The sequence below is a fragment of the Haliotis cracherodii genome, unplaced genomic scaffold (genome assembly GCF_022045235.1).
Source record: "Haliotis cracherodii isolate W230 unplaced genomic scaffold, xgHalCrac1.p SCAF_18, whole genome shotgun sequence".
Classification (NCBI taxonomy): domain Eukaryota; kingdom Metazoa; phylum Mollusca; class Gastropoda; order Lepetellida; family Haliotidae; genus Haliotis; species Haliotis cracherodii.
In genome coordinates, this window is record NW_027266273.1 from 26,175,001 (window position 1) to 26,202,231 (window position 27,231).

Consider the following 27,231-nt stretch of genomic DNA (forward strand, 5'->3'; position numbering starts at 1 on the left):
TGTGTGAATATGCCCGCGCGTGTGTGTGTGTGTGTGTGTGGGGGGGGGGGGGGGGGGGGGGTTGGTGCGGCGGAGTGTGTGTGTCAGTGTGTGTTGGTGGGGCATTGGCTCTGTGTGTATGTGCGTTTGAGCGTGTGTGCGCGCGCGTTCGTGTGTGGGAGTTGGCGGGGCGAAGTGATTGTTTGGCTGTGTGTGGATATGCCCGTTAGTGGGTTGGTTTAGTGTGTGTGCGCATGTGTGTGTTGGTGGGACGTTGTGTGTGTGCGTGCATGTGCGCGTGTTTGCGAAGTGTGTGTGTGTGTGTGTGTGTGTGTGTGTGTGTGTGTGTGTGTGTGTGTGTGTGTGTGTGTGTGTGTGCGTGCGTGCGTGCGTGCGTGCGTGTGTGTGTGTGTGTGTGTGTGTGTGTGTGTGTGTGTGTTGGTGGGGCGGAGTGAGTGTGTGTCAGTTTTTGTGGGTGTGCGTGTTTGTTGGTTGGCGGGGCGAAGTGTATGTGTGTGTCAGTGTGTGTGTGCGTGTGTGGGTTGGTGGGGCAGCGTGTGTGTATGTGAGTGTGTTTGTGTATGTGTGTGCACGTGTGAGTTTGTGTCCCAATGTGTGTGAGCATACGTATGAAGCAGTCTTTGTTTGCCTGGCATACAAGGTATGTGTTTATAAAACTTTTCATGCAGAGTGCCTGCTCTTCACCTCGATGTCATAACATTATTTTACAAATGATGACCCTCGAGCAGATCTGTTACATTCCGTGAAGTACTGTCATGTTAGATGTGAGCGTGCATGAGTCATCTCGCGAATGCAAAGCTTAAAATTCGATCGCCGCACTTCACTGAAAAACATACTCGTGAAGATCCGGGGTAGAATAGGTCTTCAGCAACCATGCTTGCCTTAACAGGCGACTATATGTTTGTCGTAAGAGGCGACTAATAGGATCGAGTGATCAGGCTTGCTTGGTTGATGCATGTCATTGTATCCCAATAGCGTAGATCGATGCTCATGATATCAATCACTGGATTGTCTGTTCCAGACTCGACCGCCGTCATATAGCTGGAATATTTCTGAGTGCGACGTTGTCAAACAAACAAACCAATACGATGGGAACAGCGTTAGAATATTTGCCCCAACACTCATTCCATTGCTGGTCTCTTGAGGCGACTAAATTGTACTGGGTGTAGATCCTGTGACTTTGCTCATCTTTTGCAGATGGGACGACGATAGTCACTTTGCACAGTCGCTGGTTGCTATTCCCACACAGAAATGCAGTTTACACACCGTGACCCTGTTCTAATCATCCACTGTACTTATGCAGGACAAGGTCAGGCGAATAGTGATAATAAACAACACATCAGGCAGAAGAAAGTTTATAAAGTGAGATCTCGGATGTATTTCTGAGCGTTCTGCCCAGCCTCTATAACATGTCACGGTTGACCTATATACGCTATACTTACACCACAACGCCACAGCGTCCCATCAAGGGGTCATGCGATATTTGCCCCAGCCTCGACGAGCGGTGATCATTGTGCGCCTGACTCACTGTCAACATGACACGCTTGTCACAGTGGTAGATAGATGGATAACACGCTGATGGCCCCACATCACGTTAGACAGGGTGAGATCAGGCAATCAGCCTTGCACAATGTGACGTAACATATCAGGTATGTGTCTTTACCGTAGTTTAATTTACCAGTAACTGTTGCCACGCAACCTAATGTTTACTTCAGTGTCAACGGTATGTAAGGCTTTCGACAAGTTCACAGCTTACCAGGCTTTCTTGTTTACATTGGGATTTCGCAAACAGGCAGTGTACAACATAATGTATTATATATCATACTGCCTTGCTATCATGTTGAAAACTTTCTTAGATTTATCACGGTGAGTTTTTATGTAGCTTTGTGGTTAAACGTTGGACGTCACGCCTCAGGCTCTGTTTCAATCCCCGACTTTAAAATGAGACATTTGCAGCTTGGACCTGGGGCTTCTGACTGTCTCTTTTATAACAGAACGGCGCTGACCCGTATGTTTGGATGCTTCGCTTGCCAGGGTGTGGCGTGACATGTAATGCGAGTGTTTCAAGAAAGCTATGACCCACATACACAGGATAAAGTGGTTTCTATGGAGGCCAGGTTAAATATACCTCGATGGCACATCCATCATTTTTATTACTTGGTGCTAGGTGGCATCTTAAACCTAATCGTGGGTTTTTACCATCTGTTGACACATAATCCTTGTGGCGATCAATACCCAATGTAAAAGGTGAGGTGAAATGGGGTTTAACGTCGCGTCCAAGATTATTGCACTTATATAGCGACGTGCATGTACGCGTGTGTGTTTGTGTGGCTGCTTGTACTAGTCCGGACTGATGTCGATTTATAGTGCTAGCTCACTGAGATATCATGCCGCAGTTTAACATGAACATCCCACTCAGACAAAGTATACTGACTCCGAGCCGACCAGTCCTTGTTATAGCCCTTTAATGCCGAGCGCCAGACAGGGTAACAACAAGTACCATCTTTTAACGTATTTTGGTATGACACGGTCGGGGATCGAACCCCAGACCTTCCGCTCTCCTGGTGGACGCTCTACCTCTAGACCACGGAGGCGGTCTCCCAATGTATAAGACCACACTGACATTCATGATTATCGACGATGACGATTGCACCATACCAGTGATGAAAACAGCTTTCGATACGATTTGCAAAAACATTGGACATATTGCGTTCATTCGTTGATATTTTTAATGTCTTTGTTTACATTGAACTAAGGTTATATTTATGAAACATATCTCACAAACCTGGCAGTGGTCTGAAATACGTTGTGCAAAATAATGTTACATATCAAATCTTATCTTCCATATGCTCATACTTAGCCACAGTATCTAGCCATAATATGTGTAAAGATGGCTTGTGATTAGAAAAGCTAGTTACTATGGAATACAAACACAAACGGTTTATTACCACAGCAACCTGATAGTTATTTAGGAGATAGAATCACTTTGGTTTGAAATTTGAAATAGTTTAATCTTAGATTAGATACCTCGTATCTTAATTTGGAGTCGAAAGGTTTAGTGGAACGTTTCAAATATATAGATATGAGGTATCTAATCTACAGTTAGACTACTATGTATTTCAAAACACCGTGGGCTTATCTCTATTCTACATGTGCGCTTTGAAAACAGCGCTCGTTTAAAGTACACATGGGCAAATAGACCAGCTTTATAGAACGGGCTGAATGGCGGCCACAGTTATCGACGAACGTAAGCAGTATTACTCACGTTCAAGATTACATATATTCTTGGAAAATTCAAAATAATGGTTACAAAATACATAGCTTTTTTCAAAATATATTGATGCAATGACCCTTCATGGATATAATTTCATCGCAACCTGCTTAATATTTGCCCTTGCTGCCAGACGTATTTCAAAATCAACAAAACATGTATACTAGTTTCAACAAAATCAGTAAATGTACTGACGTTTCTGATCCATCGATCACTTGTTTAGCTGGTTTCTTTACAGACCGCCGTCGCATAGCCTGAGTACTGCTGTGTGGCGTCAGGCAATAAATACTTGGCGTCAACCGACTTCTTTTAGTCCTGTAATTTGATCCTTACTTTGCAGAGATGGCTTTAAGCGTTTCCACGGATCTGGTCCAAGCATTCGTCATCCTCGTGTTCATTGATGCCTTGTGTACCGGCATCGTCTACGGTGATTATGCGGACATGGAGGGGCACAATACCACACAGGTACATTTAACATGGCAGTTTTCCATCCCTGGTCTTCATATAGGCTTACACCCGTGAAGATCCGGGGTAGAATAGGTATTCAGCAACCCATGCTTGCCGTAAAAGGTGACTATGCTTGTCGTAAGAGGCGACTAACGGGATCGCTGACTTGGTTGATGCACGTCATGGTATCTTTATTGAGTGGATCGATGCTCGTGATGTCAATCACCGGATTGTTTGGATTGTCCAGACTTGATTATTTACAATCTTTCGTCGTATAGCTGGAATATTTCTGAGTGCGGCGTTAAACCACCTGAAACAAACAAACATCATATAGACTGATGATTATTATTGTATTAAAGTATACCAGTTTTACACAAACCACATATTGATGCAAATGTTTTGTTACGAAAATATTAACATTAAGCGAGATTTATACTCTAATGAACACACTACATCTCAGATCCTGAACAGGTGGGAACAGCTGGAACCTGCTCCCTTCAGAGGGTCACACCTTGCCAGTTACGATATTGTCAACGTTGAACTCTGCTTGCTCAACGTAAACGTCTAAGCCGATGTTGACCCGTCAACGTCATTCCTCTGAATGGTTGATATGCCCTGATAGCATGCTCTGGATGCCAGTAGTCTTTGTAACACTGACTGTAACCGTGCTGGTGGGTGCCCATGGTCACTGGAGGCCAGTAGTCTTTGTAACACTGACTGTAACTGTGCTGGTGCGTGCCCATGGTCACTGGAGGCCAGTAGTCTTTGTAACACTGACTGTAACTGTGCTGTTGCGTGCCTATGGTCAGGGGAGGCTAGCAGTCTTTGTAACACTGACTGTAACTGTGCTGGTGCGTGCCCATGGTCACTGGAGGCCAGCAGTCTTTGTAACACTGACTGTAATCGTGCTGGCAAATGTCCATGGTCAGGGGAGGCTAGTAGTCTTTGTAACACTGACTGTAACCGTGCTGGTGCGTGCCCATGGTCAGGGGAGGCCAGCAGCCTTTGTAACACTGACTGTAACTGTGCTGGTGCGTGCCCATGGTCAGGGGAGGCCAGCAGTCTTTGTAACACAGACTGTAACTGTGCTGGTGCGTGCCCATGGTCAGGGGAGGCCAGTAGTCTTTGTAACACTGACTGTAACCGTGCTGGCAAATGTCCATGGTCAGGCAAGGCCAGGAGTCTTTGTAACACTGACTGTAACCGTGTGGCGAGTGCCCATGGTCAGGGGAGGCTAGTAGTCTTTGTAACACTGACTGTAACCGTGCTGGCAAATGTCCATGGTCAGAGAAGGCTAGTAGTCTTTGTAACACTGACTGTAACCGTGCTGGCAAATGTCCATGGTCAGGGGAGGCTAGTAGTCTTTGTAACACTGACTGTAACCGTGCTGGCAAATGTCCATGGTCAGAGAAGGCTAGTAGTCTTTGTAACACTGACTGTAACCGTGCTGGCAAATGTCCATGGTCAGGGGAGGCTAGTAGTCTTTGTAACACTGACTGTAACCGTGCTGGCAAATGTCCATGGTCAGAGAAGGCTAGTAGTCTTTGTAACACTGACTGTAACCGTGCTGGCAAATGTCCATGGTCAGGGGAGGCTAGTAGTCTTTGTAACACTGACTGTAACTGTGCTGGTGCGTGCCCATGTCAGAGATGGCTAGTAGTCTTTGTAACACTGACTGTAACCGTGCTGGCAAATGTCCATGGTCAGGCAAGGCCAGTAGTCTTTGTAACACTGACTGTAACCGTGCTGGCGAGTGCCAATGGTCAGAGAAGGCTACTAGCCTTTGTAACACTGACTGTAAACGTTCTGGCGAGTGTCCATGGTCAGTGACGGCCAGTAGTCTTTGTAACACTGACTGTAACCGTTCTGGCCAGTGTCCATGGTCCAACAGTAGGTCAATTTTGTGATGTGATCAACAAAAGCTTCGTATACCTTCCTATGTCCCGTCAGGATAGCGGGGTTAAGAAGGTAACCAGTGGTGGTCACACTCTGTGAATTACCTGTCACCGTGTCCCGATGGTGGACATCTCTGCTGATGTTTTCAGTCACTGCTCTGCTGGTCCAAATTGTATTATGTATAGAACTTGAATGTTTCTGATTACGGTGTGAAACTATGTAAACTCATGCACTCACCCGTAATGAAATCTAAGCCCATAATATCCATAAAATGTGACGTAATGCCATTGTTTTTCCTCAGCATGTGGATGCGTCTGTTTTGAAAGGCCCTTTCAACTTCCACCACATTGCCGACGCCGACAACCCTGGTCGTGAGTATCTTCCCCATGTACATCTTCCAGCATCATACAGTATGTCTCTGCCTGGAGCCCCGGGTGTTTTGCTTCTTGTGGTAGGAATGGGTGGAATACGCTGTTCCCTCGTGCCATTATGAATATAATATACTCGTATGATTGAATATTGACCTGGTATCGTATGGACAAATGAACAAATGAAAACCTAACATGCACTGCAATGAAAGTATTATAATAATTTACAACAGAAAGAATATTAGACGTTGTACAGGATGTCTGGAAACATCTTCTCATTGTCCACCTCCATTCAGTGACTACATTAGAACAATATGTTGATGAGGTATGTATGAAAACTCGACTATTCATGGACGCTTGTGCACTTAATACATCTCTGTGGGAATCTAAAGCAAAACACGAGCACACTCCCACATGCATCTATGTCAATGAACGTGACTCCTTGTACATCTATCCGGTTGTCCTTCAAGTTTGTTTCCGGAGCCCATGTCCGTTGATGATATGCAGATGACCTGAGGCGGTGTCAAATTTCTAAATGCAAAATTATCACATACACTCTTCAAAAAAAAGAAACGCACAGGTAAATTTTGGAGCTCGATAGTCACATGTTGTCGTACAAATACCGTGGCGAAAGTGTCATGTTGGGGGGAGGGGTCTGACTTGGTTGTGGTTCAGGGAAATTTGACAGCAAATCGTTACATGAATCAAAATTCTTCAACATCACCTTCATCCAATCATTGACCTCCAGAGGGAGCTGTTTCAACAGGACAACGTTCCACCGGACACAGCTCGTGTCACGGTAGACTACCTTCATAATGCCAACATCAACGTTTTGCCCTGGTCGTCGAGATCTCCAGATCTCAACTCAATCGAACACATCTGGGATGAACTCGATCGACGTGTACGTCAACGTCAGAACACGCTAGAGACACCCCCACTACTGGCCAACGCGTTACAAGCAGAATGGCGCAGATTTCCGCAGGACAGAATTCGTAGACCTATCCAGTCAGTGCCGAGGAGATGCAGAGCCGTGATTGCTGTCTTGGGCGGTCACACTAGATACTGAGTTCAGCACAACCTTGTGGCCTTATGTGACATGACAATGAACAGTTTTCAATGCATTTGTACAACGTCAACATGTGACTATCGAGCTCCAAAATTTCATTTTTGTATCTATGATATAGAATTAAATATATCGACTTTCTTAGGTTTATTTAAAATCTACATATGCGTTTCTTTTTGTAAAGAGTCTATTATATCATTGTCCTATCATGTATATGAATTTATTCAGAACTGAATATAGATAATATTTATGATAATATGGACTTTATCGTGTTTGTAGATTATCAATCCTCTGTCACCTCCATAACGCCAATTGTTTATACAAACTACAGACACTGTTACACGGGTTGAATTTGATTTATTTTTCAAAATGTTCTAAAATAAGATTTCAGAAAACGTAATGGGGTCCGTATCTCTTCCACTATTTAAAACTTCCAGGAATAATGGTTCATACCAGTTGCTTCTAAACTATTAACTACATCAGCAATTATGACGATAGTTCTTCTGTGTATAAATGCTTTCCTAATAGCATTGTCCTCATTTGTAGAAAGGTTGCTGGAAGGCATTGCGATGACAGCTGTGATGTTCCTGGGCGTGGCCTTAATGGGGGTGCTGTTCCTGGTGGTGGTACCCCGCTGCAAGAAATGTCAGGGCAAAGGAAGCAGCCCGTACGGCCCTCTCTATAACGAGAACATAACCTCCACCGTGAACTCCGTCAGTGTGAAGACTGTTTGACGTGTGCCTTATAAACATTGCACCAGAACTATGCACAACATGCTCTCTCTTTCCAACAGGCACTTGAAACTATTCTCAGCAATAGATATACAGTTCAACATTCCATGATAGTCATGTACGTGAAACTCCGTTAATGCGTTGATCGCATGAATAGAGAATATATATTGATATAAAACTATAATGCCTAGGAGTGTGGATATATTTGATATTAAAAGGCCCGATGGTGAGATGACATTTACTATCATTTTACTACTTTTGACAGTTTGTTTCCAGTAGTAGTTTGAAAAAACAGTGATCTCCAACGCATTGTGATGCCATATTTTAACCTAGCGACATCTCCTGTGGACGTCAGTTTGGAATGATAAGAACATTTATACCACATGCGTACATTGTACTACAGACATTGATATGGCACTCCGTGTCTTCCAGGTCACCTTTGATCTACGGATTACTAATTGTATTTTAGTGTAGTGTGTTCATCAAGTTCTATAACTAGTTTCATTTTACAATTAGGTACCTGGTGAATCCGAATGTTTCTAGGAATACACAGAAGGGCGAGACGGCTGAGACTGAAATAAAATCACAGTGACAAGGCGGTCGTATATCCCATATTTCATACAGACCTATCATAATAGTAGCATTACGTTTGGAGCAGGGTGTCAGACGCAACTTTTATCTTAACAACGGTTTATACTATGGCGCATGTGTACGTCATATGATTGCTTCATTCTCACGGGGCATCGGTTGGTGCTGTAGGAGACTTATGGTGCCCGGACATCACCTGATATTACCCGCGCAACGTGACAATACATTCACAGTACTCTTGGCATTATGAATATGACTTGATGTGTCTGACCTTGTGAGCTTTGTGACCGCGTGTTTACGTGTTGGACAACTTATTATGTTAATATTATCAATGTATATGAAACATATCGCGTATGCTTGTGTTTTTGTTATCGTATTATATGTACACGAAATAAACACAAATTGAAATTTTGTCACCATGTGATAGTTTGTTTTATACACACTGACAGATCATATGTGCGTGCGTGTCACCTTTCCCTTTACGTCGACCAATATTCCTGCAGCTCATAACTTTTAAGATATAATCTAGCATTCTCTTTCTACAACGATTTCAAAGAGTGCCCAAGAGTTTTTTGATCAATTCTTCACGAGACCAGGCCTCAACACAGCTCCCGAACAGTGATATAGTAGACACGTGGAGGACATTTCCAAATTGACGCATCAATAACAATCTCCCTCTCTCTTTTATTCTGTAATAAAGACCTCAAGCCCAGAGTACATGTTTATATAATCAAGTCACAACAATTTTAAATTACAAACAACAATTACAATCATTAAGAAAAGATAACAATCAATGATGTCTGAAACAATTCCCCAATTTGAATTGTTCTATATGTTACCATGTGGTTGTTTTCCAGCGGAAAAAAATGTCTTGCCCTTGCATGCGTTTGCGGCGGGGCAGGATATACTCATCGTTTCACAAACATTTGGTACCATCCCTATTTTATAGTGATTCATCACCACATGCTGATAAAATAGTAAGTACAATCGACTCTCTTTTTAGCTGCTTTTTATGAATACGCTTTCATTAACAGTATTCGTGCACATGACCATACGCAAATATGTTTCGGCATCGATATGTGGTAAGTATGAAAGTATGTCAGAATCTTTTAAATCTCTCGACGCCACATGGACATAAAATGCGGGGCAGTAATCTCTTGAAACTTGGATTTGGTCTAAAAATAATAACGTTATCAACACGCCACAATGCTGAAAAAGTCACCTATACACTGCAATCTTAAGGTAAAAAAAACAACTATATGCTACAGGTGTCGAATACATCACCATCACCTTACCATATCGTGTTTGTTTTATTGTTTCCACCGTCAAACATGGGTCTTTTACCAGGCAACTGATATATTTATCCTTGCGCGTCAATCAATTTGAAGTCGAATAAAACCGGAACTACATCAAGCACTTAAAAAAACACTAACACTAGTTAACCGTTCAGTTTGTTGTCTGTAAGATCAAGTTTCCCAAGGCTCCGATGTCAACACAAGGAAAGGGACGTCACTCTTATGCCCCCCTTTCAATACGACCACGAATATCCCGAATCACCCCGAATCGGAAACTTTCGAAATTCGTGTTGATTCGGCCTATAATGCAAACTTTCGTGGAGAATCGGTAGGAGGTACGAAGCAGTTACGATAAACGTGCGACGGAGTTACGAAAACTTGTTGCTAATCGGGTTGAAAAATGTGAAGGAGCCAAGGAACGGGTTAAGAATGTACAAGATTCATATGTGGATCATTCACGAATTGTAAGAATCACCTACGACTAAGTTACGAATATGCCGAGGGCGTAAGCGGAGACAGGACGATGGCAACGAATACGATACGACTTATACGACATTTTTACGAATAGTTTGCGAAAATCGGTACTTGTCCTGACACTTAGGCATGTTCTTGGGTCCCGAAAGACTGGCCAACCCATCATTTCCACCATGGAGGTTCAACAGAGAGCACGTATTCGTCTGGTCCTGGTCCTTGAGGAATCATGTTGTTCTTACTTAATTCTTACATGATTCGTTGTTGACTCGTGATATTCGTGGCTGTTTCGGGATGTTTTCGGGTTGAGGACAAGAAATTTTGGGATCCACGAATCGCTAAGGGTAGCCAAGAATGCAAAAAAAATCCATTACGAAGCTGTTACGGAACATAAGAATTTATTACGACTGGATAACGATTCAGCAACGAAATTGCAATTCGAGGACCATTCCACGAAAGATTTTGACAAACAAAAAACTTTCTCGCCGATTCGACGAACTCCCGCGAATTGTACGGATGTTTTGGAATCAAATTAGATTCATTTAAGAACTTCAAGAAATGATTTAGATTTATCTATGAACATGAAAATTTTTCTATTCAGGTGATTCGGGATATTCGTGGTCGTATTGAATTGGGGGCATAAGATGGACACTGACCTTCGACAATTTGATTGGATGAGGGCTTGCGACTTGCAGATACAATCAAGAGATGCTCGGTGTTTTTTGCAGCTACTTCTGTGCGATTGCTAATCGTTTAGGGTGTTCTGACGTTCCAACCGTGCAGCACGCTACAAGGTGTCACCACTGGTTATTCCACTTTATAAACTAAAAAAATAGTTTTGGAAAATAATGGTTTTGGGTACGAAATCGAATTTCATGCTTGTGTCTTTTGATAACAACCATATCAGTCTGGGAGTTTAAAACTATTTTCAGTTCGTGTTGATGTATTTGATATCAAAAGATGTGAGAGGAAGTGAAACATATGGGGTCCAAGATTATTGTTCTTATACAGCGACGTGTATGCAAGTGTGAATGTATGTGTGTGTGTGTGTGTGTGTGTGTGTGTGTGTGTATGTGCGTGCGTGCGTGCGTGCGTGCGTGCGTGCGTGCGTGCGTGTGTATGTAGCTGACTCTGAGCCGACCAGTCCTTGTTTTAGTCCTGTAATGCCGAGCGCCAGACAGGGTAACGTGTACAGGGTACCCTGTTTTAACATCTTTTGGTATGACGCGGCCGGGGATCGTACCACGGAGCTTCCGCTCTCCGTGCTGACGCTCTATCACTAGACCACTAAGGCGGTCAATGTCAAAAGACACAGGGTAAATTCTCTATTTCAAACTTATGGTGAATAGTGTGAATATTTACGTAAAAGTCGTCAGTAACTTTGTTGTTTGTTGGTTAGAGATGAGCTAAAGTAATATTCCAGCAATATCACGGCGGGGGACACCAGAAATGGGTTTCACACATTGTACCCATGTCGGGAATCGAACCCGGGTCCTCGGTGTGACGAAAGAACGCTTTAACCACTCGGCTACTCGACCGCCCCTCTAATCTATAAAGATCCGGGTTAGAATGGGTTTTCAGCAACCAATCGTTGCTAAAAAAAGCGACGATGCTTGTCGGAAGAGGCGACTAACGGGATCGGGTTGTCAGGCTCGTTGATTTGGTTGATGCATGTAATCGTTACCCAAGTGTGTGGATCGATGCTCATGATATCGACCAATGGATTGTCTGGTCCAGACTCGATTATTTACAGACTGCTGTCATATAGCTGTAATATCGCTTAGTGCGGCGTTAAACAACAACCACGTAACCAAACAAACAAATCTTTACTCCATGACCCTCCCGGCTGGGCGAGACGTGCACATCTACACGGAGCTGCATCATCAGAAAACAGAATCCTCTGGTTTGTTATGAGCTGCTATGTGATTTTGTAAGTTATGTTTTGTTTTTACGTCGCAGTCAGCAATATTCCAGCTACATGAGGAGGGCTGCTGTATGAAGGCGGCGTGACACTAACAGGACACTTACAGTATATCGACGGAATCTGGCACATCTCGGCTACTATAGCTCATACCAAACATCAGAAACTGCAGTGGGAACACGGGCATTTAGCACGCCTTATCTGTTAATGACATGCAATTCTGATTGCTACGTAACCGAAACGCGTTCCGACAGTTCTAATTAAATCCCAGACATTTCTCGAGGGTGAAACTCTCAGTACAAACACAGGTGGTATTTATATTCTGACAGACCTCTCACCATTAGATACCTTGAGATGAATAAGAAGCGTTTTCCCATTGGCTGAGACACCTCGTATGTACGTGTGTTCTGGCGACGCTTCATGTAAATGCACTTAACTGACAGATTAGCAGGTCTGGAGTATTCTAAGTGCAAAAGTTCATCACTGTTTCCTTCCAGCGTTCAACACTGACACATCCTTAAAACCTTTATGTTTATTTGATACGCGGAAGCCCACGAGTTATGCGCCCTGTAGTCAGTCTTTGTGATCGAGAATGCCGACCACATCCAAATAGGTCAACTGACGTCCTCGTACACACCTGAGTGATTTCACAGCAGGACAAACAACTGCAAGCTGAGTAAAAATAAACTTGCTGTTTCTTCAGTGTAAATGTGGAAGGCTGTCGAACCTTGTATGTCGTGGGGTCCTGCAGGATGTGATCAGCTTACAGGTAGGTGTGCATATGTCTCACTGATTATATACATTCTGGTGCCTCCTGTATTCAGGTCACACGAGTAATTAGTGTCTCGTGAGACACTGTTACTTCACCGTTATGTGGCGATGAGATCGAGATGGCATTTGTACATGATAGTTCATAACTGGACAGTAACGAATCTGTAATATCTGGCTGTTTATACAAACCTCGCACTGTTTCAGTGTAGACGTGCCTATAGCTGTTATTGCCTAGCTGTCGCCTTCATTCTCCACCCTTCTGTCATTGTCTGCTCGTTTAACGTCATTCGCTCGCCTTTTCGCTAAACGTCGCTATCTGTCTGCCACACCCCCTTCGTCTGTCATCCGTCTCATATCCTCCGCGCTGATTTCGTGTCACTTGCGTCGTCATCGACGTTTCTATTCGGACTTGCTCCTTACTCCATCTATCCACAGTTTCTCGTCACTCCATCTATCCAGTTCCTGATCACTCCGTCTATCCACAGTTTCTAGTCACCCCATCTATCCAGTTCCTTCACGAGACCAGGCCTCAACACAGCTCCCGAACAGTGATATAGTAGACACGTGGAGGACATTTCCAAATTGACGCATCAATAACAATCTCCCTCTCTCTTTTATTCTGTAATAAAGACCTCAAGCCCAGAGTACATGTTTATATAATCAAGTCACAACAATTTTAAATTACAAACAACAATTACAATCATTAAGAAAAGATAACAATCAATGATGTCTGAAACAATTCCCCAATTTGAATTGTTCTATATGTTACCATGTGGTTGTTTTCCAGCGGAAAAAAATGTCTTGCCCTTGCATGCGTTTGCGGCGGGGCAGGATATACTCATCGTTTCACAAACATTTGGTACCATCCCTATTTTATAGTGATTCATCACCACATGCTGATAAAATAGTAAGTACAATCGACTCTCTTTTTAGCTGCTTTTTATGAATACGCTTTCATTAACAGTATTCGTGCACATGACCATACGCAAATATGTTTCGGCATCGATATGTGGTAAGTATGAAAGTATGTCAGAATCTTTTAAATCTCTCGACGCCACATGGACATAAAATGCGGGGCAGTAATCTCTTGAAACTTGGATTTGGTCTAAAAATAATAACGTTATCAACACGCCACAATGCTGAAAAAGTCACCTATACACTGCAATCTTAAGGTAAAAAAAACAACTATATGCTACAGGTGTCGAATACATCACCATCACCTTACCATATCGTGTTTGTTTTATTGTTTCCACCGTCAAACATGGGTCTTTTACCAGGCAACTGATATATTTATCCTTGCGCGTCAATCAATTTGAAGTCGAATAAAACCGGAACTACATCAAGCACTTAAAAAAACACTAACACTAGTTAACCGTTCAGTTTGTTGTCTGTAAGATCAAGTTTCCCAAGGCTCCGATGTCAACACAAGGAAAGGGACGTCACTCTTATGCCCCCCTTTCAATACGACCACGAATATCCCGAATCACCCCGAATCGGAAACTTTCGAAATTCGTGTTGATTCGGCCTATAATGCAAACTTTCGTGGAGAATCGGTAGGAGGTACGAAGCAGTTACGATAAACGTGCGACGGAGTTACGAAAACTTGTTGCTAATCGGGTTGAAAAATGTGAAGGAGCCAAGGAACGGGTTAAGAATGTACAAGATTCATATGTGGATCATTCACGAATTGTAAGAATCACCTACGACTAAGTTACGAATATGCCGAGGGCGTAAGCGGAGACAGGACGATGGCAACGAATACGATACGACTTATACGACATTTTTACGAATAGTTTGCGAAAATCGGTACTTGTCCTGACACTTAGGCATGTTCTTGGGTCCCGAAAGACTGGCCAACCCATCATTTCCACCATGGAGGTTCAACAGAGAGCACGTATTCGTCTGGTCCTGGTCCTTGAGGAATCATGTTGTTCTTACTTAATTCTTACATGATTCGTTGTTGACTCGTGATATTCGTGGCTGTTTCGGGATGTTTTCGGGTTGAGGACAAGAAATTTTGGGATCCACGAATCGCTAAGGGTAGCCAAGAATGCAAAAAAAATCCATTACGAAGCTGTTACGGAACATAAGAATTTATTACGACTGGATAACGATTCAGCAACGAAATTGCAATTCGAGGACCATTCCACGAAAGATTTTGACAAACAAAAAACTTTCTCGCCGATTCGACGAACTCCCGCGAATTGTACGGATGTTTTGGAATCAAATTAGATTCATTTAAGAACTTCAAGAAATGATTTAGATTTATCTATGAACATGAAAATTTTTCTATTCAGGTGATTCGGGATATTCGTGGTCGTATTGAATTGGGGGCATAAGATGGACACTGACCTTCGACAATTTGATTGGATGAGGGCTTGCGACTTGCAGATACAATCAAGAGATGCTCGGTGTTTTTTGCAGCTACTTCTGTGCGATTGCTAATCGTTTAGGGTGTTCTGACGTTCCAACCGTGCAGCACGCTACAAGGTGTCACCACTGGTTATTCCACTTTATAAACTAAAAAAATAGTTTTGGAAAATAATGGTTTTGGGTACGAAATCGAATTTCATGCTTGTGTCTTTTGATAACAACCATATCAGTCTGGGAGTTTAAAACTATTTTCAGTTCGTGTTGATGTATTTGATATCAAAAGATGTGAGAGGAAGTGAAACATATGGGGTCCAAGATTATTGTTCTTATACAGCGACGTGTATGCAAGTGTGAATGTATGTGTGTGTGTGTGTGTGTGTGTGTGTGTGTGTGTATGTGCGTGCGTGCGTGCGTGCGTGCGTGCGTGCGTGCGTGCGTGTGTATGTAGCTGACTCTGAGCCGACCAGTCCTTGTTTTAGTCCTGTAATGCCGAGCGCCAGACAGGGTAACGTGTACAGGGTACCCTGTTTTAACATCTTTTGGTATGACGCGGCCGGGGATCGTACCACGGAGCTTCCGCTCTCCGTGCTGACGCTCTATCACTAGACCACTAAGGCGGTCAATGTCAAAAGACACAGGGTAAATTCTCTATTTCAAACTTATGGTGAATAGTGTGAATATTTACGTAAAAGTCGTCAGTAACTTTGTTGTTTGTTGGTTAGAGATGAGCTAAAGTAATATTCCAGCAATATCACGGCGGGGGACACCAGAAATGGGTTTCACACATTGTACCCATGTCGGGAATCGAACCCGGGTCCTCGGTGTGACGAAAGAACGCTTTAACCACTCGGCTACTCGACCGCCCCTCTAATCTATAAAGATCCGGGTTAGAATGGGTTTTCAGCAACCAATCGTTGCTAAAAAAAGCGACGATGCTTGTCGGAAGAGGCGACTAACGGGATCGGGTTGTCAGGCTCGTTGATTTGGTTGATGCATGTAATCGTTACCCAAGTGTGTGGATCGATGCTCATGATATCGACCAATGGATTGTCTGGTCCAGACTCGATTATTTACAGACTGCTGTCATATAGCTGTAATATCGCTTAGTGCGGCGTTAAACAACAACCACGTAACCAAACAAACAAATCTTTACTCCATGACCCTCCCGGCTGGGCGAGACGTGCACATCTACACGGAGCTGCATCATCAGAAAACAGAATCCTCTGGTTTGTTATGAGCTGCTATGTGATTTTGTAAGTTATGTTTTGTTTTTACGTCGCAGTCAGCAATATTCCAGCTACATGAGGAGGGCTGCTGTATGAAGGCGGCGTGACACTAACAGGACACTTACAGTATATCGACGGAATCTGGCACATCTCGGCTACTATAGCTCATACCAAACATCAGAAACTGCAGTGGGAACACGGGCATTTAGCACGCCTTATCTGTTAATGACATGCAATTCTGATTGCTACGTAACCGAAACGCGTTCCGACAGTTCTAATTAAATCCCAGACATTTCTCGAGGGTGAAACTCTCAGTACAAACACAGGTGGTATTTATATTCTGACAGACCTCTCACCATTAGATACCTTGAGATGAATAAGAAGCGTTTTCCCATTGGCTGAGACACCTCGTATGTACGTGTGTTCTGGCGACGCTTCATGTAAATGCACTTAACTGACAGATTAGCAGGTCTGGAGTATTCTAAGTGCAAAAGTTCATCACTGTTTCCTTCCAGCGTTCAACACTGACACATCCTTAAAACCTTTATGTTTATTTGATACGCGGAAGCCCACGAGTTATGCGCCCTGTAGTCAGTCTTTGTGATCGAGAATGCCGACCACATCCAAATAGGTCAACTGACGTCCTCGTACACACCTGAGTGATTTCACAGCAGGACAAACAACTGCAAGCTGAGTAAAAATAAACTTGCTGTTTCTTCAGTGTAAATGTGGAAGGCTGTCGAACCTTGTATGTCGTGGGGTCCTGCAGGATGTGATCAGCTTACAGGTAGGTGTGCATATGTCTCACTGATTATATACATTCTGGTGCCTCCTGTATTCAGGTCACACGAGTAATTAGTGTCTCGTGAGACACTGTTACTTCACCGTTATGTGGCGATGAGATCGAGATGGCATTTGTACATGATAGTTCATAACTGGACAGTAACGAATCTGTAATATCTGGCTGTTTATACAAACCTCGCACTGTTTCAGTGTAGACGTGCCTATAGCTGTTATTGCCTAGCTGTCGCCTTCATTCTCCACCCTTCTGTCATTGTCTGCTCGTTTAACGTCATTCGCTCGCCTTTTCGCTAAACGTCGCTATCTGTCTGCCACACCCCCTTCGTCTGTCATCCGTCTCATATCCTCCGCGCTGATTTCGTGTCACTTGCGTCGTCATCGACGTTTCTATTCGGACTTGCTCCTTACTCCATCTATCCACAGTTTCTCGTCACTCCATCTATCCAGTTCCTGATCACTCCGTCTATCCACAGTTTCTAGTCACCCCATCTATCCAGTTCCTGGTCATTCCGTCTATCCACATTTCCTAGTCACCCCATCTATCCAGTTCCTCGTCACTCCGTCTATCCACAAATCCTAGTCACCCCATCTATCCACAGCTCCTCGTATCTGCATCTATCCAAAGCTCCTCGTCGCTGCATCTATCCGCAATGCCACGTCACTATAACTATCCACATTCCGTCTATCCACAGTTCCTAGTACCCTCATCTATCCAGTTCCTCGTCACTCCGTCTACCCACAGTTCCTAGTCACCCCATCTATCCAGTTCCTCGTCACTCCGACTATCCACAGATCCTAGTCACCCCATTTATCCACAGCTCCTCGTACCTGCATCTATACAAAGCTCCTTGTCGCTGCATCTATCCGCGGTGCCACGTCACTACATCTATCCACATTCCGTCTATCCACAGTTCCTAGTACCCCCATCTATCCAGTTCCTCGTCACTCCGTCTATCCACAGTTCCTAGTCACCCCATCTATCCGGTTCCTCGTCACTCCGTCTATCCACAGATCCTAGTCACCCCATCTATCTGGTTCCTCGTCACTTCGTCTATCCACAGTTCCTAGTCACCCCATCTAGCAGCAACTCCTCGTCGCTGCATCTATCCACATTGCCACGTCACTACATCTATCCACATTCCGTCTATCCACAGTTCCTAGTACCCCCATCTATCCAGTTTCTCGTCACTCCGTCTAACCACAGTTCCTAGTCACCCCATCTATCCACAGCTCCTCGTATCTGCATCTATCCAAAGCTCCTCGTCGCTGTATCTATCCACGGTGCCACGTCACTACATCTATCCACATTCCGTCTATCCACAGTTCCTAGTCACCCCATCTAGCCACAACTCCTCGTCGCTGCATCCATCCACAGGTCCTCGTCACTTTGTCACTGAGGGGGCACTGGTGGCCCAATCCGCTGTGAAGAGTCCTTGGGGACGCCAGAAACCTCTGATTGTGGGTTCGAATCCCAGTTCGCCCCGATTATGTTTCTAGGTCTGTCAGCACCATAACCGTTCTCGTGGGTTTCACCAAAGTGGTAAACGTCTAAGACATGCATCACTTCAGGCTCTCCGCCCACGTTTAACTTGTCCACCCACCTTTCCTCGTCTCTGCATCTATCCACAGTTCCTCGTCACTATCCATCTACATTACCCTACAATACCTTACACCAACCAGTGACAATGTGTTCCGCTGCAGGACGATGTCACCACTAGAGATCGCTATTATCGTCGCCGTTTTGACTGCCATATTGCTGACTATATGGGCGTGCATGTGGGCTGCCAACAGACGAGCTGCCAAACACGGGGGAACCGTCAGTTACAAGACGGTCAAAGAAAATGTAATCCTGTAAGGTATGTTCTCCTGTCCCCTACACACGATATGCATGTAACATTCACAACGAGTTATCAGAGCCAAACCATGGGACTCACAAAGAAGTATCTGTGTCACGTCGTAAGACCCGCAACGTATTATCTGTGCCTCGTCGTAAGACCCGCAACGTATTATCTGTGTCACTTCGTAAGACTCGCAACGTTTTACCTGTGTCACGTCGTAAGATCCGCAAAGCATAACGTGTGTCAGGTCGTAAGTCTCGCAACGTATTATATGTACCACGTCGTAAGACTCGCAACGTATTACCTGTGCCACTTCTTAAGACCCACAACGTATTACCTGTATCGCGCCGTAAGACTCGCAACGTATTACCTGTATCACGCCGTAAGACTCGCAACGTACTACCTGTGTCACTTCGTAAGACTTGCAACGTATTACCTGTGTCACTTCGTAAGACTCGCAACGTATTACCTGTATCGCGCCGTAAGACTCGCAACGTATTACCTGTATCACGTCCTAAGACTCGCAACGTATTACCTGTATCGCGCCGTAAGACTCGCAACGTATTACTTGTGTCACTTCGTAAGACTTGCAACGCATTACCTGTATCACGTCCTAAGACTCGCAACGTATCACCTGTGTCACATCGTAAGACTCGCAACGTATTACCTGTATCGCGCCGTAAGACTCGCAACGTATTACCTGTATCGCGCCGTAAGACTCGCAACGTATTACCTGTATCACGTCCTAAGACTCGCAACGTACTACCTGTATCGCGCCATAAGACTCGCAACGTATTACCTGTGTCACTTCGTAAGACTCGCAACGTATTACCTGTATCACGTCGTACGACTCGCAACGTAATACCTGTGTCACGTCTTTAGATCCGCAAAGTATTACATGTGTCAGGTCGTAAGTCTCGCAACGTAATATATGTACCACGTCGTAAGACTCGCAACGTATTACCTGTGCCACTTCTTAAGACCCACAACGTATTACCTGTATCGCGCCGTAAGACTCGCAACGTATTACCTGTATCACGCCGTAAGACTCGCAACGTATTACCTGTGTCACTTCGTAAGACTCGCAACGTATTACCTGTATCACGTCCTAAGACTCGCAACGTACTACCTGTATCGCGCCATAAGACTCGCAACGTATTACCTGTGTCACTTCGTAAGACTTGCAACGTAATACCTGTGTCACGTCTTTAGATCCGCAAAGTATCACATTTGTCAGGTCGTAAGTCTGGCAACGTCTTATCTGTATCGCGTCGTAAGACTTGCAACGTTTTACCTGTGTCACGTCGTAAGATCCGCAAAGTATAACGTGTTTCAGGTCGTAAGTCTCGCAACGTATTATATGTACCACGTCGTAAGACTCGCAACGTATTACCTGTGTCACTTCGTAAGACTTGCAACGTATTACCTGTATCACGTCCTAAGACTCGCAACGTATCACCTGTGTCACGCCGTAAGACTCGCAACGTATTACCTGTATCGCACCGTAAGACTCGCAACGTATTACCTGTATCGCGTCGTAAGACTCGCAACGTATTACCTGTATCACGTCGTAAGACTCGCAACGTACTACCTGTATCGCGCCATAAGACTCGCAACGTATTACCTGTGTCACTTCGTAAGACTTGCAACGTATTACCTGTATCACGTCCTAAGACTCGCAACGTATCACCTGTGTCACATCGTAAGACTCGCAACGTATTACCTGTATCGCACCGTAAGACTCGCAACGTATTACCTGTATCGCGCCGTAAGACTCGCAACGTATTACCTGTATCACGTCGTAAGACTCGCAACGTATTACCTGTATCACGCCGTAAGACTCGCAACGTATTACCTGTGTCACTTCGTAAGACTCGCAACGTATTACCTGTATCACGTCGTACGACTCGCAACGTAATACCTGTGTCACGTCTTTAGATCCGCAAAGTATTACATGTGTCAGGTCGTAAGTCTGGCAACGTCTTATCTGTATCGCGTCGTAAGACTCGCGGCGTATTACCTGTATCACGTCGTAAGACTCGCAACTTATTACCTTTGTCACTCTGTAAGACTGGCAACGTTTTACCTGTATCACGTCGTAAGACTCGCAACGTATTACCTGTGCCTCTTCGTAAGACTCGCAACGTATTACCTGTGCTACGTCGTAAGACTCGCAACGTATAACCTGTATCACGTCGTACGACTCGAAACGTATTACGTGTGTCAGGTCGTAAGACTCACAACGTAGTATCTGTAGACTCGCCAAGCGTTATCGGGAATGATATTATCCGAACACAAGATGAGTTTGTTGAATGAAGAAAGTCTTCCTTCTCTTGAACAATCTGGAAACGTAGACTCGCCAGTCTATATGTTGAAGTGTTTTCACCAGTTATGATATGTCTGCCGAGGCCCTGCACATGCTGATAACACGTCAACACAGAGTACAAGGGCCCAGGTGCGGAGTAATATAAGTTATTTCCAAACATCTCAGTCACGTTTCAAGACGAAACATACAGTCACGACCGAAATATTAAACATTCACAAAACAGTTGATGACAGAGACATGGATGCAGTCGTTATGTTTCTGTGATATTCGTAACGTGCATGTGTAGGTATTAACCTTTTCTTGACGCAGTACATGTAAGAGGAACTAACTACACTGTTTGATGTGAAAACAACATGTGCGTGTTAAGACCCGTTCTCCTTAAACAACACATGTCACTTAACGACGCAGTTTCAGCATCGCAGTCACATCCATCAACGCGTCTGAGATATCGGTGAGTCGGGTTTGTTACATACACTGATATCGCCGCGCTCTAGTTGCGTTGGTTATTTACACCATCTACCTACCTACATCTACCCATCGAACTCTGTAAACAGAGTGTGTCTATATACATAGCTGGGCATTGTAGTACCTTATCTTATCATTTTGAAAGCTAGAGTATTATGTCACTTGCTTGATTAATACACTACACATGTACCGAAATGAAAGACGTTGACGTCCATAAGTCCACTGTTACGGATATCATAGTGTTGCGACCTATGCGTGTTTGTTTGTTTGTTGTTTAACGTCGCACTCAGCAATATTACAGCTATATGACGGCGGTCTGTAAATAATCGAGTCTGGACCAGACAATCCAGTGAATGACATCATGAGCATCATTAATGTAAGACTACAAATAATCGAAAAATATTAGTTTGTATTGTTGTATTTTTAAAATTTAATATTTGAATTTGCATAACAAATTACAAAAGCGTCCATATAGACATTGGTTGGCTGTTATCTCTTAATATACTTGTAGTGTTGATACTGGCAGGGGTCAACTGATACGCACTGGAGAAATGTATGTAAGTCAACATGGGCGCACACTAAATATAATTCAATTTCATAAACATTATAATACAGTAATGTTGAGTTATCACGTAGCTGTATTGTCTGGCAAGATATTTACGATCTGCGATTGTCCGCTCAATATCATAATCAAAAACAGCTGTCAGAATTATTTCCAAAGCCCATTGTGCTTGCCTTCAATGGCCGTTTTCTGGGTCGCAGTATCAGACAGTAACAGTTTTCCAATACAGCTTACACACTTCCGCATATAAATGCTGACGTAATAAAACAGCAACCTGCCAGGGGTGTCGTGATCCAGTCTGACCTTGTTTGGACAGCTCATTAACTGGCCCCGGGCAGCGGGCAGGCAAGAGGAATGTCAACATATTTATCAGTGATCCAACCTTGAGATTACTACACTCGTTATTGAACGAGACGCTGCCGATAGATGTACGTCAATGTCTTACAAGGTGAGGCTGCGCGTCCTAACAATAGCTATAAACCTGCTGATATATGTTCGTAGATGCTATTTAAATCTTTATAGTGTTACTTAACGTCACTTGTATGTATATTTACAGGACTCTGTGATAGACCAGCGAGTGCACTACCTACTCCAGCCTGTTCCCTCACGATCTTGTCCCTGGCGTTGCTTATTCGCTCCAGCACAACAGGTAAGGGGTCTCATATTGTCTAAAGCATGACTCATTGAAAACAATGCTTGCTATTTTCTGATGATATGCCGTTCTCTGTAACATTGCATCCCTAATGCCTGGTCACGTGGGGTGGATGTCATGATATTTGAGCAGTCCATTTTCGGAAACCCGGATGACCTTGAGGTTGAATATAACCTCTGGTATTCATTACGTGTGTCACAAATACCACCTTCGCCTGGGTGTCTTGTGGAGATGTTAAGAGTCATTAATGGGCATTTACATTTCAGCAGGCTGTACTGTATACCAGTGGTTGTTCGAGGGTACTGCATGGATTGCTGTGAGATGTTCCTGGAAGTATCATAGCTAACAGACACAGGTAGGTCGATTTTTAAAAAACCTAATGTTAGATTGGGTACGCGAAAGAATATTTACAATGTCATCTGATAGTGACACCCTGCGGTGATTCCCGGATACTTCCCCAGCGAAATATACCTGTCGAGAGAGTCGCCCAAGTGGGTCACTGATATGGTTGATTGCATGGCGTCGTAACCAGACAGCGCGGAACGTTGGTTTATCTTGATAATATTCGATTATTTACATGCCACCCTATGAGTATGAATATTGATGGGTGCGGCTTTAAAAAACAAAAAATGAAAGTCACGAAATTCCATTTCAACGAGAACGGTCTAAAATGCATATTTTTCATTTGATAATTTTGTAAACAGTTAAGTTCATCTTCATACCCAGTCGTGCTAACAGTTTAACAATTGGATATATATTGTAGGCAGCAATGAATCAAAAGGGTAAACACTGGCGGTATTATAACTTGTCGTGTTAAAACATCTACATATCGTCCACCCAATCCAGTTCTACCCCAACTACAACCTTATCGTCATACACCAGTATGTGAGAACACTGGTCGTAATACCGCCCCACAGTCCATCGTCTGGAAATAGTGAGTTTGGTTTAGTGCCGCTTGGGACGGTATACCAGTCATATCACGGTGTGTCAGCTCGATGTGGGAGGAAAGCCCGAACTGAGGCAGGTCTTAGACGCTTACTACTTTAGTAAAATTCACGAGCACGCGTATGGTACTGACAAACCCAGAAACATATTTGGGCAGACCGGGAACTGAACCCACGATCATAGGTTACTGGCATGCTCAGGGGACGCAACTCTCTTTTTGAAAATAGAGCTTCACTATGAAGAGTACGTGTGCACTTGTGTTAGGAGTTCGACTTGACCTGATACTGGTAGCTTGTAATGCTTGTACCATACCTGTGCTGCTAAGTTTATTTCATATTTAGACGTATTGCTAGCGTAGTGGTTATGGTGTTCGCCCGTCACACCAGAGACCCGGGTTCGATTGCCCACATCTACACATACAATATGTGAAGACCATTTATGTCCCCCACCTTGACATGACTGAAATAGAGCTAAAGATGACGTAAGATCAAACTCACTCACTATTTCAGTGTTCTGTATATTTATGTAAACTAATGTATTTCATGTAAATATAAGCTAATTGATATGATGATATACACACATGGACTTACTTTTTAACAGTTATTTTAAAGTGCTTGCATGACTGCATCAGACCATTTACTTCCCTCCTTGGACAATGTTATAATTCTGATGATTTGATTTTTGCAGGATGTTGTCATTCAGCGACCCCGTGACTGTAGGGTTCGTTATCTTCCTGTGTTGTGTGTTGCTGTTAGCAATAATCTGTGCACTTATAGAATACTGCCACGTCGTGCATGACAAATCTAGATGCCATGCCTACAACCCAGTGGCTAAAGTGTGACGTCACTCAATAGGGACAACAGATCAAGTGACGTCAGTCAGACAGATACCCAACGTCTGCATCAGATTAGACAGTGTGGCACTGTGTCCGAGAGCGTCTACCAGGAGTCCATGACAGATCAAGTGACGTCAGTCAGACAGATATCCAACCTCTGCATCAGATTAGACAGTGTGGCACTGTGTCCGAGAGCGTCTACCAGGAGTCCATGACAGATCAAGTGACGTCAGTCAGACAGATATCCAACCTCTGCATCAGATTAGACAGTGTGGCACTGTGTCCGAGAGCGTCTACCAGGAGTCCATGACAGATCAAGTGACGTCAGTCAGACAGATATCCAACCTCTGCATCAGATTAGACAGTGTGACACTGTGTCCGAGAGCGTCTACCAGGAGTCCATGACAGATCAAGTGACGTCAGTCAGACAGATATCTAACCTCTGCATCAGATTAGACAGTGTGACACTGTGTCCGAGAGCGTTTACCAGGAGTCAATGACAGATCAAGTGACGTCAGTCAGACAGATATCCAACCTCTGCATCAGATTAGACAGTGTGACACTGTGTCCGAGAGCGTCTACCAGGAGTCCATGGCAGATCTGAAGGCCAGTCTGTGGGTTAATGACAATGGAGTGACATCGCCAGGCAGTTTGTGTTAACGTGTTTCACACTGGCGTTATAAGTGGACAACATGTGGTGTGTTGTGCTTTACCTTCTTAAAACTGACTTCACAAGAAAGAAGCCCGTCAATGTCCGGATGATGCTAGATTGGAAGAAGTGATCTCGTGATAAATGGAATCAGGCCACGTCGTGATGTGTACACCAGCACAAGGACAAATTGCGGCACTTCTCGGAGTTTGAGGCAGACTTTAAGGATGTGAAATACGTACTACTGCCTTGAGGCACAATGATTACATATGCAGAATGTGGTTGCATTTTGGTTGCACATCTTGCACCTGTATATTGATTGTTTTTTATATATTAATGAAAACTAAACAAACTGATGCATTGTAACAGATGTTCCTACAGAGGAAATAAATCAATGTATGCTACGTTTTATGACTGCCTGAAATGTGCATGACATATATTTTATATGTGTGTACTTAATTGTTTGATTTGAAGCAGGGAAAAACCTGTCTGTGATACCTGTAGTGTATATATCATCTACTCTGTTACAGTCTATCAAAAGTATCGAATACCCCTCTACACACCTTACAGGTAGACACATAGTGGACACTGAAGTAATAAAACTCTTCTCATTAGACCCTGATACCTGTGTGAGTGTGCGAGTGAGTATTGTTTTACACTTTCGTGTACCCGAACCATCACACCCTAGTGTATACATTGCACAACCCTTGGGAGTTGCCCCTGTATGAGGGGGAACGGTTTAACCAACAGAAAACCAAATCACAAATATTGCAGATATGTGTATAGGTATTCTCACAATGCGCGTCCTATTTGGTATTTTGATTAAGTAAATTTCAAAACATATCTCAGAATACCCTTGTCACAGTTGGTTGCACTGTGGGGTGTTGCTGTTGTGATTATTTCTATTTCATGTCACAAAACAACAGGAGGAAAATCAATCTTATATCCAAAATGAACAATTCATTAACACTCACTTTATTCCTTGCAAGACATAAGTGTTCTTGATGCTGCATGTATATGTGCTATCACAATCTACTAGTACTTGTCGACACGTTGTGTTCAGTCAAAAGGGATGTGAACATTATTTACTTAACTCACTACTCAAATTCAGAGTTATCGTGGTATGGGTAATCTATATCTCAAAACACATATGTTAATCTCTCACTGAAACATAAACCAAATCATACACATTCTCAACGTACACCTGACTGCATTGGGTTCAGAATATTTTCCCTTAAGTCAAATTAAGTCAAGTCAAATTGGGCAATGCGAATCATTCCACACGAACCGATTTATGTGACGGTACGTGACGGTACATGACGGCACATGAGGGTACACAAGGGTACATGGCGGTACATGAGGCTGCATGACGTTACACAAGGATAAATGACGGTACATGAGGCTGCTTGATGTTACACAAGGGTAAATGACGGTACATGACGGCACATGAGGGTACACAGGGGTACATGACGGTACATGAGGCTGCTTGACGTTACACAAGGGTACAGGGAGGTACATGACGAAATGTGATGGTACATAAGGTTACATGTCGGTACACGGCGGTAGGTGAGGGTACATAAGGTTACATTTCGGTACACGGCGGTAGGTGAGGGTACATAAGGTTATATTTCGGTACACGGCGGTAGGTGAGGGTTCATAAGGTTACATGTCGGTACACGGCGGTAGGTGAGGGTACATAAGGTTACATTTCGGTACGCGGCGGTAGGTGAGGGTACA

At 43.8% G+C, this 27,231-nt stretch overlaps 2 protein-coding genes and 1 pseudogene across 4 annotated transcripts in view; 2 read left to right on the top strand and 1 right to left on the bottom strand.

Annotated features, from left to right (window-relative positions):
- The window catches only part of LOC139465457 (uncharacterized), an 11,135-nt gene extending 9,666 nt beyond the window's left edge, over window positions 1-1,469 (bottom strand). The window contains exon 1 of the mRNA XM_071247181.1: window positions 1,443-1,469. The gene's annotated coding sequence lies outside the window, so the exon portion shown is untranslated. The remainder of the gene's footprint in view (window positions 1-1,442) is intronic.
- LOC139465456 (uncharacterized) overlaps window positions 1-8,776 on the top strand; it is a 9,500-nt gene extending 724 nt beyond the window's left edge. The window contains exons 1-4 of one of the 3 annotated variants that reach the window (XM_071247172.1): window positions 1,248-1,649; window positions 3,612-3,736; window positions 5,916-5,985; window positions 7,592-8,776. In XM_071247172.1, the coding sequence (XP_071103273.1) occupies window positions 3,614-3,736; window positions 5,916-5,985; window positions 7,592-7,779 (381 nt within the window). In that variant the 5' untranslated portion in view covers window positions 1,248-1,649; window positions 3,612-3,613 and the 3' untranslated portion in view covers window positions 7,780-8,776. Of the gene's footprint in view, window positions 1-1,247; window positions 1,650-3,158; window positions 3,248-3,611; window positions 3,737-5,915; window positions 5,986-7,591 lie in introns of those variants that run through there. The other 2 variants (XM_071247171.1, XM_071247173.1) reach the window with 2 other exon arrangements.
- Window positions 8,777-22,825: 14,049 nt separating this feature from the next.
- LOC139465458 (uncharacterized) lies at window positions 22,826-26,952 on the top strand (annotated as a pseudogene).
- The last annotated feature ends 279 nt before the right edge of the window (window positions 26,953-27,231 follow it).